The sequence below is a fragment of the Apium graveolens genome, chromosome 10, assembly GCF_009905375.1.
Source record: "Apium graveolens cultivar Ventura chromosome 10, ASM990537v1, whole genome shotgun sequence".
Classification (NCBI taxonomy): Eukaryota; Viridiplantae; Streptophyta; class Magnoliopsida; order Apiales; family Apiaceae; genus Apium; species Apium graveolens.
The window spans coordinates 231,830,263-231,846,150 of NC_133656.1; the positions used below are offsets into that span (position 1 = coordinate 231,830,263).

The 15,888-nt window shown below is 32.9% G+C and overlaps 1 protein-coding gene across 1 annotated transcript; it reads left to right on the plus strand.

Annotated features, from left to right (window-relative positions):
- Positions 1 to 9,670: 9,670 nt before the first annotated feature.
- On the plus strand, positions 9,671 to 11,179 carry LOC141693174 (uncharacterized). Its single transcript, XM_074498192.1, has 3 exons — positions 9,671 to 9,837; positions 10,024 to 10,350; positions 10,668 to 11,179. Exons 1-3 carry the CDS (start codon positions 9,759 to 9,761, stop codon positions 10,886 to 10,888), a joined length of 627 nt encoding a protein of 208 aa, XP_074354293.1. The 5' UTR covers positions 9,671 to 9,758; the 3' UTR covers positions 10,889 to 11,179.
- Positions 11,180 to 15,888: the final 4,709 nt, after the last annotated feature.

Sequence of the window (15,888 nt, forward strand, 5' to 3'; positions counted from 1 at the left end):
CCTTATCCTTCTCAACATCCTTTCCCTTCCCTTTACTCGCCATTGCCAAAACAACGAGGCTAATCATCATCAACGTCAACAACCAAGCAAAAATATCATAAAATAAACAATAAGAATATATTAGCCAATATGTATTTAAAATCACATTACATCAAAATGTATTTAAAATCACATTACATCAAAATGCATTTAAAAACACTTAGAGATACATATAAATTCACATATTAACGATACATTTAAAATCACATAAAAAATGTATAAAAATCACATAAAATGCATATTAAATCACATTACATATAAAACATATGCTAGTAAATCACATTATATGAAAATGATTTTTAAAATCACATAAAAAAGCATTTAAAATCACATAAAATGCATATAAAATGCATATAAACGTATCCATTTCACAAATTAACGATAAAAATAAACACAACTAATTAGAGCATTGTTTAATTACGCAAATTAAACCATTAAATCAACTTAATCTATATATACAACAAATTAAAGTTCCAAACTCACATATAAAGTACAATATTTATCAATTTTCGAGTACGGATCATGTTTACAAGAGCAAACCCCTACAAATTAACCCTAAAAATATATTTATGCTTCTACTTAAACGTAAACAAACCCACAAAAAACCTAAAATTTATACTTATACATATATTCAACAAATTGACAAAACCGACGAATCTTTTACATGCAAAATTTTACACGAAAACTGAAAAAACATAAGAACTTCAATTGGAAGTGATAAAATTCAATGTAAGTGAGAATTATACATTTCGAGTACTTTTATGTGTTAACGAGAGCAAACCCCTAAAAATTAACCCTAAAAATATATTTATACTTCTAAAAAGAGTAAACAAATCGACGAAACACCCAAAAATTATGACTTTGACCTATATTAAACAAATTGACATAACCGACGAATGTTTTACATGCAAAACTTTACATAAAAACTGAAAAATCAATGAAGTTTGATTTGAAGTGAAACCCATCAATTTAAGTGAGAATAATACTTTAACAAACACAAAAAATATATAATTAACTTCGAATCATATATATAAACACAAAAAATACATACACATACACACATATATGCAATCGAGTAAAAAAATAGCTTAATCGTAAGAAAATCTAACATCGAGAGTGAAACCGGAGGCAATGAGAGATGATTTGGGGCTCCTTCGTGAATTAAACGCCATTGAATCAAAGTATTTTAGTGAAGTTTTGAGTGTAAGAGAAAGATAGAGAGAAAATAGAGAGATAGAGAAAAAAATAGAGAAAAGAAAAGTGAACCGTTTCTTATTTATAACAGACTTAAAATCGACCGCCTGGCCCTTAAAACCGACCACCAGGTCGGTCGATTTTAACCTTGAACCCTGTGCAGCATGCAAAACAGTGTCGTTTTGCTCTAGGCGGGGTTTTTATTTTTTCACAAAAAAACCCGCATTTTTTTAGGTGGTCGGTTATGACCCAAAGTGGTCGGTTTTATAGAATTTAATTTTTTAATTATTTTTTAATTTTAGGGTTTAGGGTTTAGGGGTTAAAAACCCCTAAATTTAAAAAAATCTTATAAAAACATGATTATTATTATTTAAATAGCTTAATTTTTGGTACATTTGCTCGTTTTTACCGCGTCGGTTCATCCGTACGGTTCGATCATGTGTATTTCATAAATTTTATTTTTTATTAATTATTTCACTTTTTTAATCAAAATTGTTAATTTTCTTATAAAAACGTATTTGTGATCGTTCAAATGTGCTAATTTTTTGTGCATTAATATATGTTTACATGAAGTTAACATCTGTACGGTTCGATCGTTAAAAATAAATTTTAAAATTATACTTATAGTATCGAATGGTATGTTCAACTTATTCTGTCTACAGAATGCCGACATACTTACTGAAATAATTATATTCCATATGATTTTGATTATAATATTTTTCAAATAGCCTAATTTTTGGTACATTTGTTCATTTTCACTGCGTCAGTCCATCCATACGGTTCGAACATGTGTATTTTATATTTTTCATTTTTTTAAATTTTTAATTAAATTTGCTAATTTACTTATAAAAACGTAATGGTACTCGTTAAAATGTGCTATTCTTTTGTGCATAAGCATATTTTGACATGAATTTAACATCCATACGGTTCGATCGTTAAATATACCCTTTAAAATTATACTTTTCACATCGAATTCATTTTTTTTAATTTTTAATTAAATTTGTTAATTTACTTATAAAAACGTAATGGTACTCGTTCAAATGTGCTAATTTTTTGTGCATAAGCATATTTTGACATGAAGTTAACATACGTACGGTTCGATCGTTGAAAATAAGTATTAAAAACGTACTTTGACCAAGACTGCTAAAACCGACCGAGGTCAAATGTCTAAAGTGGTCAGTTTTACACCAGAAGCCAGTTTAATCCTTATAACCGACAACCTTAAAATCGACCGACCCTTTAAGGAGACGGTCGGTTTTATCAAGAAGGTGGTCGGTTTTAGGCAAGGAGGCGGTCGGTTTTCTGGGAAATATTACGGTCAAATATTATGATTTTTTGGCCCTAACCGGACATAAACGCATAAAAAATTAGCATTAAAACCAAAAATTCACAAACCCATTAAAAATTTACTATAACTTATAAATAAAGTATCCTAATCATTACAAAATTTACTAAAAATCATCTTTAAAATACAAATGACGTTATTCAAAATCGTCAAAACCATCATCATCTTCGTCATCATCATCATCCTCATTGTAACCTTCACTTATTTCTTCTTCTCCTTCATTTTCATCTTCGTCATCCTTCAAATCATCTTCTTCGTCTTCTTCTTCTTCTTCACGCCGAATAAACGGTATTTGTCCATATTGTGCAAAATCGACAAAGAGCAAAAACGAGGTCGATGCATTAGATCTCTCTTCCTGAAAAGCGTCATCTATATCATTTTGCGCAACGATAGATTCATCAATTGGGCGACTTTTAGATTTGACCGCCGTATATATTTTCGCTTTTGGATCCAATACACTAGGAGCATAATATACTTGTGAGGCTTGACTAGCTAAAATAAAAATCTCATTTGACTTCAATCTTGAAGTCATATCAATTGTAATCACACGATTCTTATCAATCCTCACACCATTACCAACACTATCAAACCATATACATTTGAACAAATATACATGATTGCATCCTTGATAAATAAATCTAATAATTTCTTGTAGTTGATCATAATAATCAAGATTATTTCTGTGCAAATTTTCTTTAACAACAATACCAGAATCGGATGCAGATTTTGTTGAAAATTTATATCCATTTACTTGACAAGTCTTAAAAGTCATAACTTTTAATACTGGCCCTTCAAGTAAGTCCCTAAAACGAGGTCCTTCCACCTCATCTTTATCAACCTAAAAACAATTCAAATCAATGAGATGTTGTAACTATAAGAATTTAAAACAAAAACAAATCATGAAAATTAAAAATAGATAAATACCTTATGTTTAAACCAAGTTTTAAATCGACTTTTGACTATACGATCTAAATTTTGAGGTGTTGTTTCCGGGCGTTGTCGCATAACACGATCTTGGTACTTCCTAAAATATAAACAGAAATTAACAAAAATCATGCATGTGTCATTAACAAAAATTATTACACATATTTTTTAAAGTAAGATTTTGGTACCTTAGATAAGGTTGAACTTCAAGAGAGTTTAAAAGAACATTTTCATCCGCTAACTCTCGTTCATCATCACGCATGTATTGAGTTCCTTCCTTTCCAAGAGATTGAATTGGATATTTGAACACTTCTAAATTCTCGGAATTTTGCACATCAAACAAAACCCCGTTACGACGTACCTTATTATGGATCATGTCAGAGGCAAAATAAAAGGAACAAATATTAAGAATCTCCTCCTCCATATATCGTTCGACAATTGACCCCCCAACCCTTGCTTTATTACCGACTTTTTGTTTTAATTTGCCCAACAAACGCTCAATCGGATACATCCAATGCCAATAAGCAGATCCATCAAGTCTAATTTCTTCGGCTAAATGTACAACCAAGTGTTCCATCGAATCAAACCAACTTTGAGGAAAAATTATTTCCAACAAACACAACGCTTTGATAACCGATTTTTTCATTATTTCCAAGTCGGTTTTTGTAACCACGGATGAACATAAATCTTGGAAAAAATTAGAAATTGTCGTGATTGCATCTGCAATAGGCGCTGGTAGAAGTTCACGAATTGCGAGAGGCAATAATTTTTGAAGAAAAATGTGACAATCGTGCGATTTGAATCCATAAAATGTACACTCCTCAACATTGCAACAACGTGATATATTTGAGGAATAACCATCCGGAAGTTTTAGTGAACTAATCCATTCACACAAAAGTTTACGTTGTTTTCTAGTAAGGGAATAAGGTGCTTTAGGTGACTTTCCTTTCTCATCGATCCACAAATGTGGTAACACCCCAAAATGCTTGCAATCCGCATTGACAACAGTAAAAATAATGTTTTCAAAAATATTTTTTTCCGTATGCATGATGTCAATTGAATATCGTAAACTATGTGATGACCAATAAGGGATTTCGTAAAAAAATGGGACATGAGTCCAATGATGCTCTTCCCCGTATCCGACACTCCTTGCGTTCGAATTAGTCTTTCTGGGTGGTGGAAAAACTAAACCATCATGTAATTCCTTAACACCCTCACCGGACAAACGACCACGAAACAATATTCTTTCTTCGTTATCAAACAAATTATTTTTTTGACGGAGTTGATCATTTGATTCAAGGAATATTCGGTTCGTGCCATAGAAACCATAATATTTTAATTGAAACCCTTGCACGCTTCCAAGACACACTTGACATCCCATATTTCCTTTGCCCGACCACCCACTTATCATACTCATAGCGGGATAATCACTAATTGTCCACATAATAGCCGCTCTCATTGTAAAATTTTGTTTCAAAGATTAGTCGTATGTCTTCACCCTGGTATTCCACAATATATTCAATTCATCGATGAGAGGCCTTAGACAAACGTTAATATCTTTTCCAATACTATTTGGACCCGGAACTATATCGGTCATGAACATATAAGGCTTTTTCATACACATCGATGGGGGAAGATTGTAAACAACTATCACCACGGGCCACACACTATATATTTTTTTCCCGGTAGGGCCAAAAGGGTTGAAACCATCGGTCGCAAGACCGAGCCTTATGTTACGAATGTCTTGAGCAAATGAAGGATATCGACGGTCAAAATTTTTCCACTCTTCTGCATCCGCGGGATGACTTATTTCTCCATCTTTCACATCTCTATTTTTGTACCATCTCATGTGATCGGATGTATGTCCCGACATATATAAGCGTTGTAATCGAGGGATCAAAGAAAAATGTCTTAAGATTTTTTTTGCTATTTTTTTACCATATTTCCTAGAAACATCCCGATAACGATCTTCACCACATATATCACACACAACTTTATCCTTGTCATCTCCATAAAATAACATACAATCATTCTCACATAAATCAATTTTTTCATATTCAACCCTCAAATCCTTCATAATTTTTTCATTGCATAATAACTTTCGGGTAATGTATATTTTTTTGGTAACACGTCCGTAAGAAGTTTAAGCAAACTATCAAAAGATTTATTACTACAATGCGAGTTATTTTTGAATTCCAATAATTTGGTGAGCTTAATCTTGTGTACTTTGTATTGCCGGGATAAATAGGTGCTCCATTTTCAACAATAACCTTGTACAATTTTTTAGCACAATCATTTGGAGCTTCTTCTACATTCATAGTTCTCGTATCCGTAGTTTCATAAAATTGATAATTTTCACCGGCTAAATCATGTAACATCGCATTCAAATCTACCGGTTCTTCTACTCTTGAAGGTTCCCGAACACAATAACGGTGATGTGATGTTCGACTACGTTTTCTTCCTATTTTTTCATCGTGCGACGTCCACACGGTATAACCCTCAAACATCCCCTTAGCGAGCAAATGAAATCCAACATCATCAATCTTTAACCAATTCAAATTTTTACTACGTTTACACGGACACTTCATTATACCATCTTCCATTCCATTTTCGCTAGCAAATTTTAAAAAAATTTCTGCACCAATTCTATATTCCGGGGTCAATGAAATTTTATCGCTTTGCAATTGATTACCAATCCAACTTCGATCAATGGTTTCCATCTACAATAATATTTTTTAAAATTAAAAAATATATATATATTTAACAAATAATTTATCAATAATCTCATAATTATTCATGTATTTCATAAAACACACACACACACACTATAATTACAATAAATGAAACTAACTTAAAAAATATCTACTACCAAACTTCAATTCTCACAACAAACATTATATAAAAAAATAAAAATATTAAATACATACAACAACATTTAATACATACACCACCAACATAAACACACACACACACATTATTACAAAATATGGAAATAACTTATAATTTTCTGAAACTCCTCCACTTCAATCCTCTGTTTTTTTAATTTTTTGCCCAAAATCAAGAAATGAGGGATATAACAAAAAAATTAAAAAAATAGGTTAAAACCGACCGTCAGCGGTCGGTTTTAGGCAGAAGAATAAAACGACATTGTTTTCTCTGTAACGGGTACTTTTTTTTGTACTTTAAATTAATTTTTTATTATTCTACAAAACTGACCACCATATATGGTCGGTTTTAACCTGCAGAATTTGTGGATATAACCGACCACATATAGGTGGTCGGTTTTAAAAGTGACACATCACCAAAACGGTGTCATTTTTTCAGTAAAACCGACCACCTGTCTATGGTCGGTTTTATGTGTGTCACGTCATCGATACGGTGTCGTTTAGTTGACATATAACCGACCACTGACGTTGGTCGGTTTTAAGATGACCAAATCGACGTCGGTCGGTTTTACCCTGTTTTCTTCTTGTAGTGAGATATACATGCAGATCATCTGGCTGAAAATATTGCATATCGTCTCATACAACCGGGTTCAGGTTCAGTCCTGTTTGTGTTCTTTTAGAATAGATTTTCCCTCTATTTTACAAGTTTTTTCATTGTTTCTTGTATTTTTTTTTTGTTTTCATCTAACTATTACTTTTACCCTTGTTTCTTTCTTGTATTTTTTTCCGTTTTCACCTCTTAGTGTTTAAAATGATAAACATTTCAAATCATTATTTTAATAATTAGAATTTTTAAATTTTAGAATTTTTTTAATAATTAAATTAATTTTTTTTAAAATAAAATTATAATATAAAATCGGCCCCTTCTAATTTTTCACTATGCGTCGGTCACTGCTGGATATTATTCACAGTTCTTCATGAAACTTCTCCTAGTTACCTTAGAAGACTAGAAGCATATATAGATCGGGTATAGCCATATATATTTTAATGGACAAATATAATAAACCAAGCACCACACAATCATGCCAGATTATGTCAATATGAATTAGGTTTTGCTTATTATATATGGCGGGAACATAGTCAAAAGAAGAAAAAAAGATAGCATATAAATCTCTATACATCTGAAATAATCATTTGCTGTTAATGCGGTATTAAGTAATAAACGTGGATCACTCTTAAGTCCTTTGTTTTCTGATAGCCTAGTATCAACTTACAAGTTTGGTGAATCGCAAAGTCTATAAAATTGAACTAACTTGTTTCCATACTGACCTTTAACTCATGAAAATGTTCGTATTATACAGTATCGTATCTCTTCTTCCACCATATAAATGTGTTCATCGAGTATTACTTGAAACTGCTGCCTAGTAGATTTCGTGTTATGGTGGATCATTTAATATTCGTAGGTGTTTGAAATTTTTAAGAATATTTAAACTCGAAGTGGAAAATATCTTGCTCTTGTAGTTCAAACTAGTGTTAGCTTCTAAAACATCACTTACATAACAATGAAGATTAAGTCAAACCAGAAATCTGCAAGTGTAATATGACGTTAGATTGCCAATGTACATAAAACGAGTTTAAATAAGTTAAAAATATAAGGTGTTAAAATACAAAACCTCTTCTGCAAAATTCGGATAAAATTGTATATGAGGGTAACTAACGATTGCATATATAATACCCAGGTTCGGGTCCATAGGCAGTGACAATTGCCCGTGAAGAATTGTTTTCGCTACGGCTCCGGTGGGTTCTCTTAACCAAGCCACTGCCTATGAGGGCTCCTCCCATTGCTTGGGAGCTTATGGTTTCAATGTTTTATTTCACTCCCGGATGGGGGTTTGAAAGTATTTGTATACAAGGTTGCAAAATTGTATTTCAGTTTGTATAAGTTTTTTTTAAAAAAAAATTGTAATTTGAGTATTTTTGAACAAATCCCAAATTATAATTATAATTGTAAATATCTTGAATTATAATAGCTATATACACCGATGAACATATCTAATTTCTTTATAAATATTTGTTACTAGTACCTTAAATCTCATTATTTTTTTCACAAAAACAGTGGTCAATTAATGATAAGTAGCAAAGTCATAGACTATTAATATATAATATCAACAAATTGGTGATATTTTATATTTGTTTTGTCATCTTGGTATTCTTTTTCCTTCCCGGACAGCTAACACATATAAAAATAGCAAAACTCGAAAACAGTTACATGTACAAATAGATAGGCTGATCCTCTTGAAGAATATTTGTTGTCCGACAAATTTTTAAGTACATGCCTCATCCTCGTCGCGTACATATATTTGGGGTCGTTTAGATACATGGTAAATATTAAAATTTATAAATTTTAAATATTTTGATTGATATATTTATTATAAATGCAATGAACCATTATTAACAAGTATTGGTCAATCCGCAAGCACACCAGATATATATTGTCCTATTCTGTTATACTATCATATATACCACTTGAACGTACCTAACATTCTTATAAGTATATTGCCAATACGATATTAGCCATTCTCGACTGATGATTCCACGTGACCATTTTCGCCAAATGGCAAATTTCCTTCCTCAGACGCTACAAGAAACGCAGGTCATTCCGTGGTCACAACACTTCAGATGAGCCCCTTCCATGTGACAGTGACCATTAGATTCAGTCATTCCTCGATCAACGTGAATTTTCATTAGAAAAAACAAAAATCAACCAGGCTATAGACGATTATGTCAATCATATCTTATGATGAAATAAGTATAACAATTTATAGATCTTAAAACGTCTAATATAAAGATCTCGGTAAGAGGTATATCATCTCACACACACCACGCTGGCAATTTATCATGCTACGAATACGATAGAAGGAACTGAAGAGATTGATCGATGATCAGAAAGTAGATGTGAACTTAATTGTTGACCTTCTCAAATATAAAATTACGTTGTTGCTTCTAAAATTCCAATTACACACACCATAGTGATCATGAAATTAACATGTTATACATCAAATTCATATGTTTTGTGTCGTCCAGTACACTTTGACTACATGTAGATTCTGAATTGAAACACTCAAGCAATTATATGTCATTAGTGTAGTAAATATGTGGGGTTAGGGTTCCATCACTGTTTTTCCATTTCTCACTCTCGTCAAGTCCTCTAGACCTAGCTAGTGCCATCTGTACTAACTATACAGTAATTCAGCATAGTATTTATAAGGAGCTTCTCTACAGATGAATATTCACACAAACACAAGCCAATTAACAAAGCTTAATTGTAGCCACTTAGCTTCTCAAACCTAGCACAAGTACATATCTTATCAATGGCTTCTTTTAATCCTGCCTTCAAGAGTTTAGCGCTTCTCGCAATTGCATTTGCTTTCTGCATCCAAGGAACCTTAGGTACATAATCTTACTTATTATATGTTGAGTTCTTCCACCAACCTGAGCTGTGATACTATGTTGAGTAACAAATTACTCTAAAATCTTAAGGTGTTAGGAGAAAAACCCGAGTAGGATTATATTCTAACAATACTAAGAACATTTTTCTGTTTTATGATGATTAAGTACATTTTTTTGTTATTGTAGGAAGCATTGCATGTGAGGATCTGAACAAAGAGTCGTGTGCATACGCGATATCTTCAAGCGGGAAGCGATGTGTGCTGGATCAACGTGTTCGGAGAAGTGGCGAGGAAGCATTCACTTGCGGTACCTCGGAGATTGAGGCTGATAAGCTAAAGGATTGGATTGAAAGCGATGAATGTATTCGTGCCTGTGGTTTGGAGAGGAACGTTCTTGGAATTTCTTCCGACTCTCTCCTCGAGCCACACTTCGCCAGAAAGCTTTGCTCTACTCGATGCTACAACCACTGCCCTAACATCATCGACCTTTACTTCAATCTTGCTGCTGGTGAAGGTACTTTAATAATTACATATACTCGTAGCCACACAATACCCCACTATTTGGAGCGAATTAAAGGAGCTGACCTAAGATTTTCTTTTCCAAATCCGGAATTTTATAAAAAAAAATCAGCTGGTAAAAATATTTTAAAACCTCGCCTAACATCTAAAAATTAGTGAAAATTAAAATCAATCCCGAATGTTTCAGAATTCCGGTTATGCTTGGGTTAAAGACTAGTAGAATACTGTGTAATTTAACAAATTATTTTAAAGAAAAAAAAATATTCTACTAACTAATGATACACAAAATTTTATCAACTTGAACTTAAACAGGACTATTTCTTCCAAAATTCTGTGCATCTCGAGGAAAGAGAACCCGACGTGGAATGACCGAGATGATCAAAAGCTCCGGAAATGTCGCAGCCGGACCAGTGAGTGCTGGTAAGTTCATGGTAGCGGAGGGACCTGAAGCTGCCGAGTTCATGTATGAGGAGGCGGAAGGACCAGAGGCTGACAACATGTATATGGAGGAAGCAGAGGCTCCAGCATTTTGATAAAATACAAAAAAAGTGTTTTAATAATAAGGAATATTTTGGAATCCCGGTTATTAGCCCGACTTCCATAGGTTGTTGTGTGCTTATGTTCAATTAAATCTGCATTTCTTATTAAGTTGGTTACATTTATGTATCTTGAATAAGAAAAGAAATGGTAGAAGATGTTGAATGTATATCAACTTAAGCAAAACTATTAGAATTAGGGGCAATTAGCAGCATTGAAGAAGAAGATTCACCAAATCACATTTCTGATTAACAAAGTTTCACAATGAATGTAAACTGATTTCTACATATCACTCTTATTGAATCATACTACTATATACTTATTACAATCTACTGATTACACACAAGTTTGAACTCTCATTTTTAACTAACTAATTTTTTTCAGTAAGCAACATGGTTTATAGACGATCCAGGAGAGAGAGTTTGGTTTGGTAAGGTGCAGTTAGTTATAACAAATTTTGTTGAGTTAGCACTTAGTGACATGATGTGTGTTGTCACTTGAATCCTAGTCTTGATTCTGTATTGTTACTCGAATCCTGATCACTTGAATCCTGATCATGATCCTGATCATGTGTTGTCACTCGAATCCTGATTCTGTATATAGTCGTAACATCCCCCCTCAAACGAGGGTGACATTGTGTCATCCCAAGTTTGGACAGAAATTCTGTAAACTGAACAGAAGGTAACACCTTTGTTAAAACATCTGCCAGTTGATTAGTTGTAGGAACATATGAAAGCTGAATTAACCCTTTCAAAACTTTGTCACGAGTAAAATGCACATCGATCTTGCTATAATTTGTATGCTCGTGATGCACAAGATTCTTCGCAATGTGGATGTAACTTTGACTATCACAATGTAACGTGACAATGTAACGTGACAGGCTTTAGACAAGGCATGTCTAACTCAGCTAATAATCTGACCAGCCAAGTAATTTCTGAAGCAGCATTAATGGACATAACACGATATTCAGCTTCTGCTGAACTCTTGGAAACAATTCCTTGTTTCTTTGATTTCCAGCTTATTGGTGACTTGCCAAGAAGCATGATGATATACCCAGAAATAGAAAGTCGTGTGTCTTTGCAAGCATCCCAGTCTGAATCAGGTAAGCTTGTAAAGTTAGATGATCAGTTCCTTGTAGCAAAATGCCTCGTCCTGCAGTTGAGGCTATATAATGAAGAGTATGCATTAGAGCTTTAAAGTGAAACACTCTAGGATTCTGTAACAACTGTCTTAAGTTGAGTCTCATGTTCAATGGTAATGGAGTAACTGTATTTTTGAATGAAGAAATACCAGTTTCGTCTAATTGTTCTTTTGTAAACTTGGCTTGGGACATGTTAATACATGCTTCAGGATACCCAATCTCGATGCCCAAGAAACAACTCATCAAACCCAAATCTTTTATACTGAACGTTTGATGTAAATGAACTTTAACAGCTTGAATCTCTGCAACATCGTCTCCTGTTAAGATAATATCGTCCACGTATACAGCATCAATGGTAGTATATGAAGGGTTTCGAGCACATAAACGCAACGGAATCGATGTAAAATTAAATTAAAGCCAGAATAAAATCGAAACCCTACGCAGGATCCATGTGAAAATAGATATTTAATTCGTAGTAAGAATCTTTACCTTAAAGAAGCTTAAAGAGTTTATTAACGGACTTCCAAACCTTGTTCAATCACCACATATCTCGCTCTTACGATCTACGCTCTACGGTATCCACACAAACGCTTTTCTTGAAGGATTGATGTGTACTAGCACCCGAAAACTCCATCTCTACCTCTCTTCATCTTTCTCCTTGAACGGCTAGAGTTTTGTAAACCATATACCCTTATATATAAATCGGACCTCAAAGAGTTTATATGTAGAGAAGAATGAGTTTTCTAATTATAATCTAATTATAATTAATATTAATCCGAAATCTCCATTTATTATTTAATTAAGTCACACTTAATTAATAACTTATTTCGGCATTAGTTTAAGTAATTTCTCTGTTTTATTTATTTAATTAATTAGTTATACTTAATTAATATCATAAATAAAATAAATTACTTATTTAATTTAAATTATTTCTCCTTCAAGCGTTCTTTGTGTGTGACCTTGTAGGTTATTATTATGTTGGCAATAATTTTAATATCTCATATTAAAATTATAAACAATGAGCGGCATCTAGTAATACATCATTGATATCCAAATAATAATAATTAAATCGGTGATTCGATTTAAACCTTTCGTGATAATGTACAATGTAATATAATCCCTTTAACCAAATATTATAGATTAAACTAGAGGCATGTAATGTGTCATCCTCGTTATAGTTTAATCCAAGTTCCCTTGATCAATGAGTAGACTATCATATTAAATCAACATTTGAGCGCCGCCACGCATTTCATAGTCTAGCTCATACAAGAGGCCAATAATATCACTCCTAAAATACGAGGGTTGAATCCTATCTAGATCATTCATATTTCTCATATAATTCATAATATACTCGAAATACATTTTTATCATTACCCGGTCAAAGGTAACTTATAATGTAATCAAAGTACATTAATTCTCGTATAAAAAAATAATGATTTCAAGTCTAAGGACCATTACATCATTATCACAGTGAGAAGTACTTATGACATAACAAACATGTAGAATCTCACATTGGGTCTATCCAGCACCATGTACATTTACATCTGCATGTCCTTTTGACTTTAGTATCACCATGCCTATGATCAATGAGATGTGATCATCAGTCAAAAAACACACCAGTCTTAATGCATTATTATTGTCCCTTAATAATAATACTCGACTAGAGACCTTTAGGAGTATTGATATTATTCTCATAATCTCATTTCTAAGTCACGTACTTAGAGATTTAAAATTGCATATCATATTTCAAGGACATTTATTAATCTAACATTTATATCGCAGTAAATTAAGAAATAATAAATTATAAAGAGAATAATCGATAGAACATAAATATTAATAATCCAAATATCTTAAACTAAAACATCATAGTGTTGTCTCTAGGGCACAAACACTAACAATCTCCCACTAACAATCTAACATTTGGTCTTATTAGTTGTTTTATAATTTTTCTCAAATAAAGCATTAATTTTATAGAATAATATTCAGGATCTCATCGAAAACTTACAGCAGCTTGCCAAACGAAGGCTAAGAGAAAAAAGAACAAAGGTATGACTGGCATAAGATCTACGATTGGATTTAAAAAAGCATAAGCCTCGGGCAATTTGGCGAAGAAAAGACTACTCGAATAAAAGGCAGAATTAAGTAATACTCATGAAACTAGTATGACCATCGTGCTTTTGCTGCGACAAAGCCTTAGTCTGTGGGTCTGTAACATTATCATTACTATGCACTTCACATTCATATCTCCTTGATCATTAATCTCATTAATAAGGTGATATCGCCTAAGGACATGCCTAAACAGTCTCCTTGGCTATTTTGAAAGCATCCATATATCCGGCTTCCATTATAGAATCATCAATGATCTTGCTGTGAATTATTTCAGCTAACATCACTTATATTTAGACAAAACACAAAATAGACATAAACACATAATCATTCTTGTCTGTCCAAAAATTAGGTTCAGAAACTAGCATCAGTGTAATCATTTACAACTAGTTCCCTATCTTCTCCATACACCAAAAATAAATCTTTAGCGCTCTTTAAGTACGTAAGAATATTCTTGAAAATTATCAGTGACCCTCACCTGGATTAGACTGGTATCTGCCCATCATGCTCAAAGCATACGAAATATTAAGATAAATACATATCATTGTACATATTATAGATCCAATTGCTGAAGCATATGGAACTTTCTAAAATGACCCTTATCATCTAATGATTTAGGGGCAATTATCTTTTGAGATCACTATCCCATGTGACATAGAAACATATCATTTATGTGTCTCATGCATCAAAAAATTATGCAATATTTTATCAATGTATGTACTCCGACTAGGTCGATTAATTTCTTCAATCTATCTCTATAGATCTTCATCCCTAATATATAGGTAGCATCGCCTAGGTCTTTCATCGAGAAACTATTTCTCAACCAAGTCTTAACAGCCTGAAGAGAAGGTATGTCATTCTATATCTGTTATATGCCATCTACATATAATAATAGGAATGTTACATGGCTCCCACTAACCTTCTTGTAAACACACGGTTCATCTTCATTTTTAATAAAGCCAAACTCTTTGATTGTTCAACAAAATGAATATTCCATCTCCTTGAGGCTTGCTTCAATTTATAAATAGATAGAAGCAACTTACAGACCATCTTAACAAACTTTGGATTGACAAATCCCTCAGGTTGTATTATACATATATCCTCTTCGAGGCTCCCATATAAGAAAGCGGTTTTGACATCCATTTGTCAAATCTCATAGTCAAAGTAAGCAGTTATTGCTAGCAAAATCCTGATGGAATTGACCATAGCAACTGGTGAAAAAGTCTCATCATAGTCTATACCATAAAAAAAATTTGAAACCTTTTGCCACTAGTCGCGCCTTATAGGTCTGTACTTTACCATCCATGTCAGTTTTCTTTTTGAAAACCCACTTGCACCCTATAGGTTTTACATCTTCGAGTGGATCAACTAAAGTCAATACTTTATTTTGATACATGGATTCCATCTTGGATTTCATGGCCTCCAACCATCTCTCGGAGTCTGAACTGTTCATAGCATCTATGAGGGTGAGAGACTCATCATTATCCGTAAGCATCACATCACCATCTTGAGTTAAGAAAAATTCATAATATCTCTCAGGCTCATGGTGAATCCTACTAGATCTACGAACAACCTGTGTTTCCTGAACATGATTACTTTCAACATTTTGATGTACATCATGATCTCGTTCCAACTCTAATTCAATGTTATCATGTGGTTCTCGATCTTCATCGAGATGTATTATCCTCCCACTGATTTTCTTAGAAAGTAGTTCTCCCTCAAGAAATACAGCGATCCGAGCAGCAAATA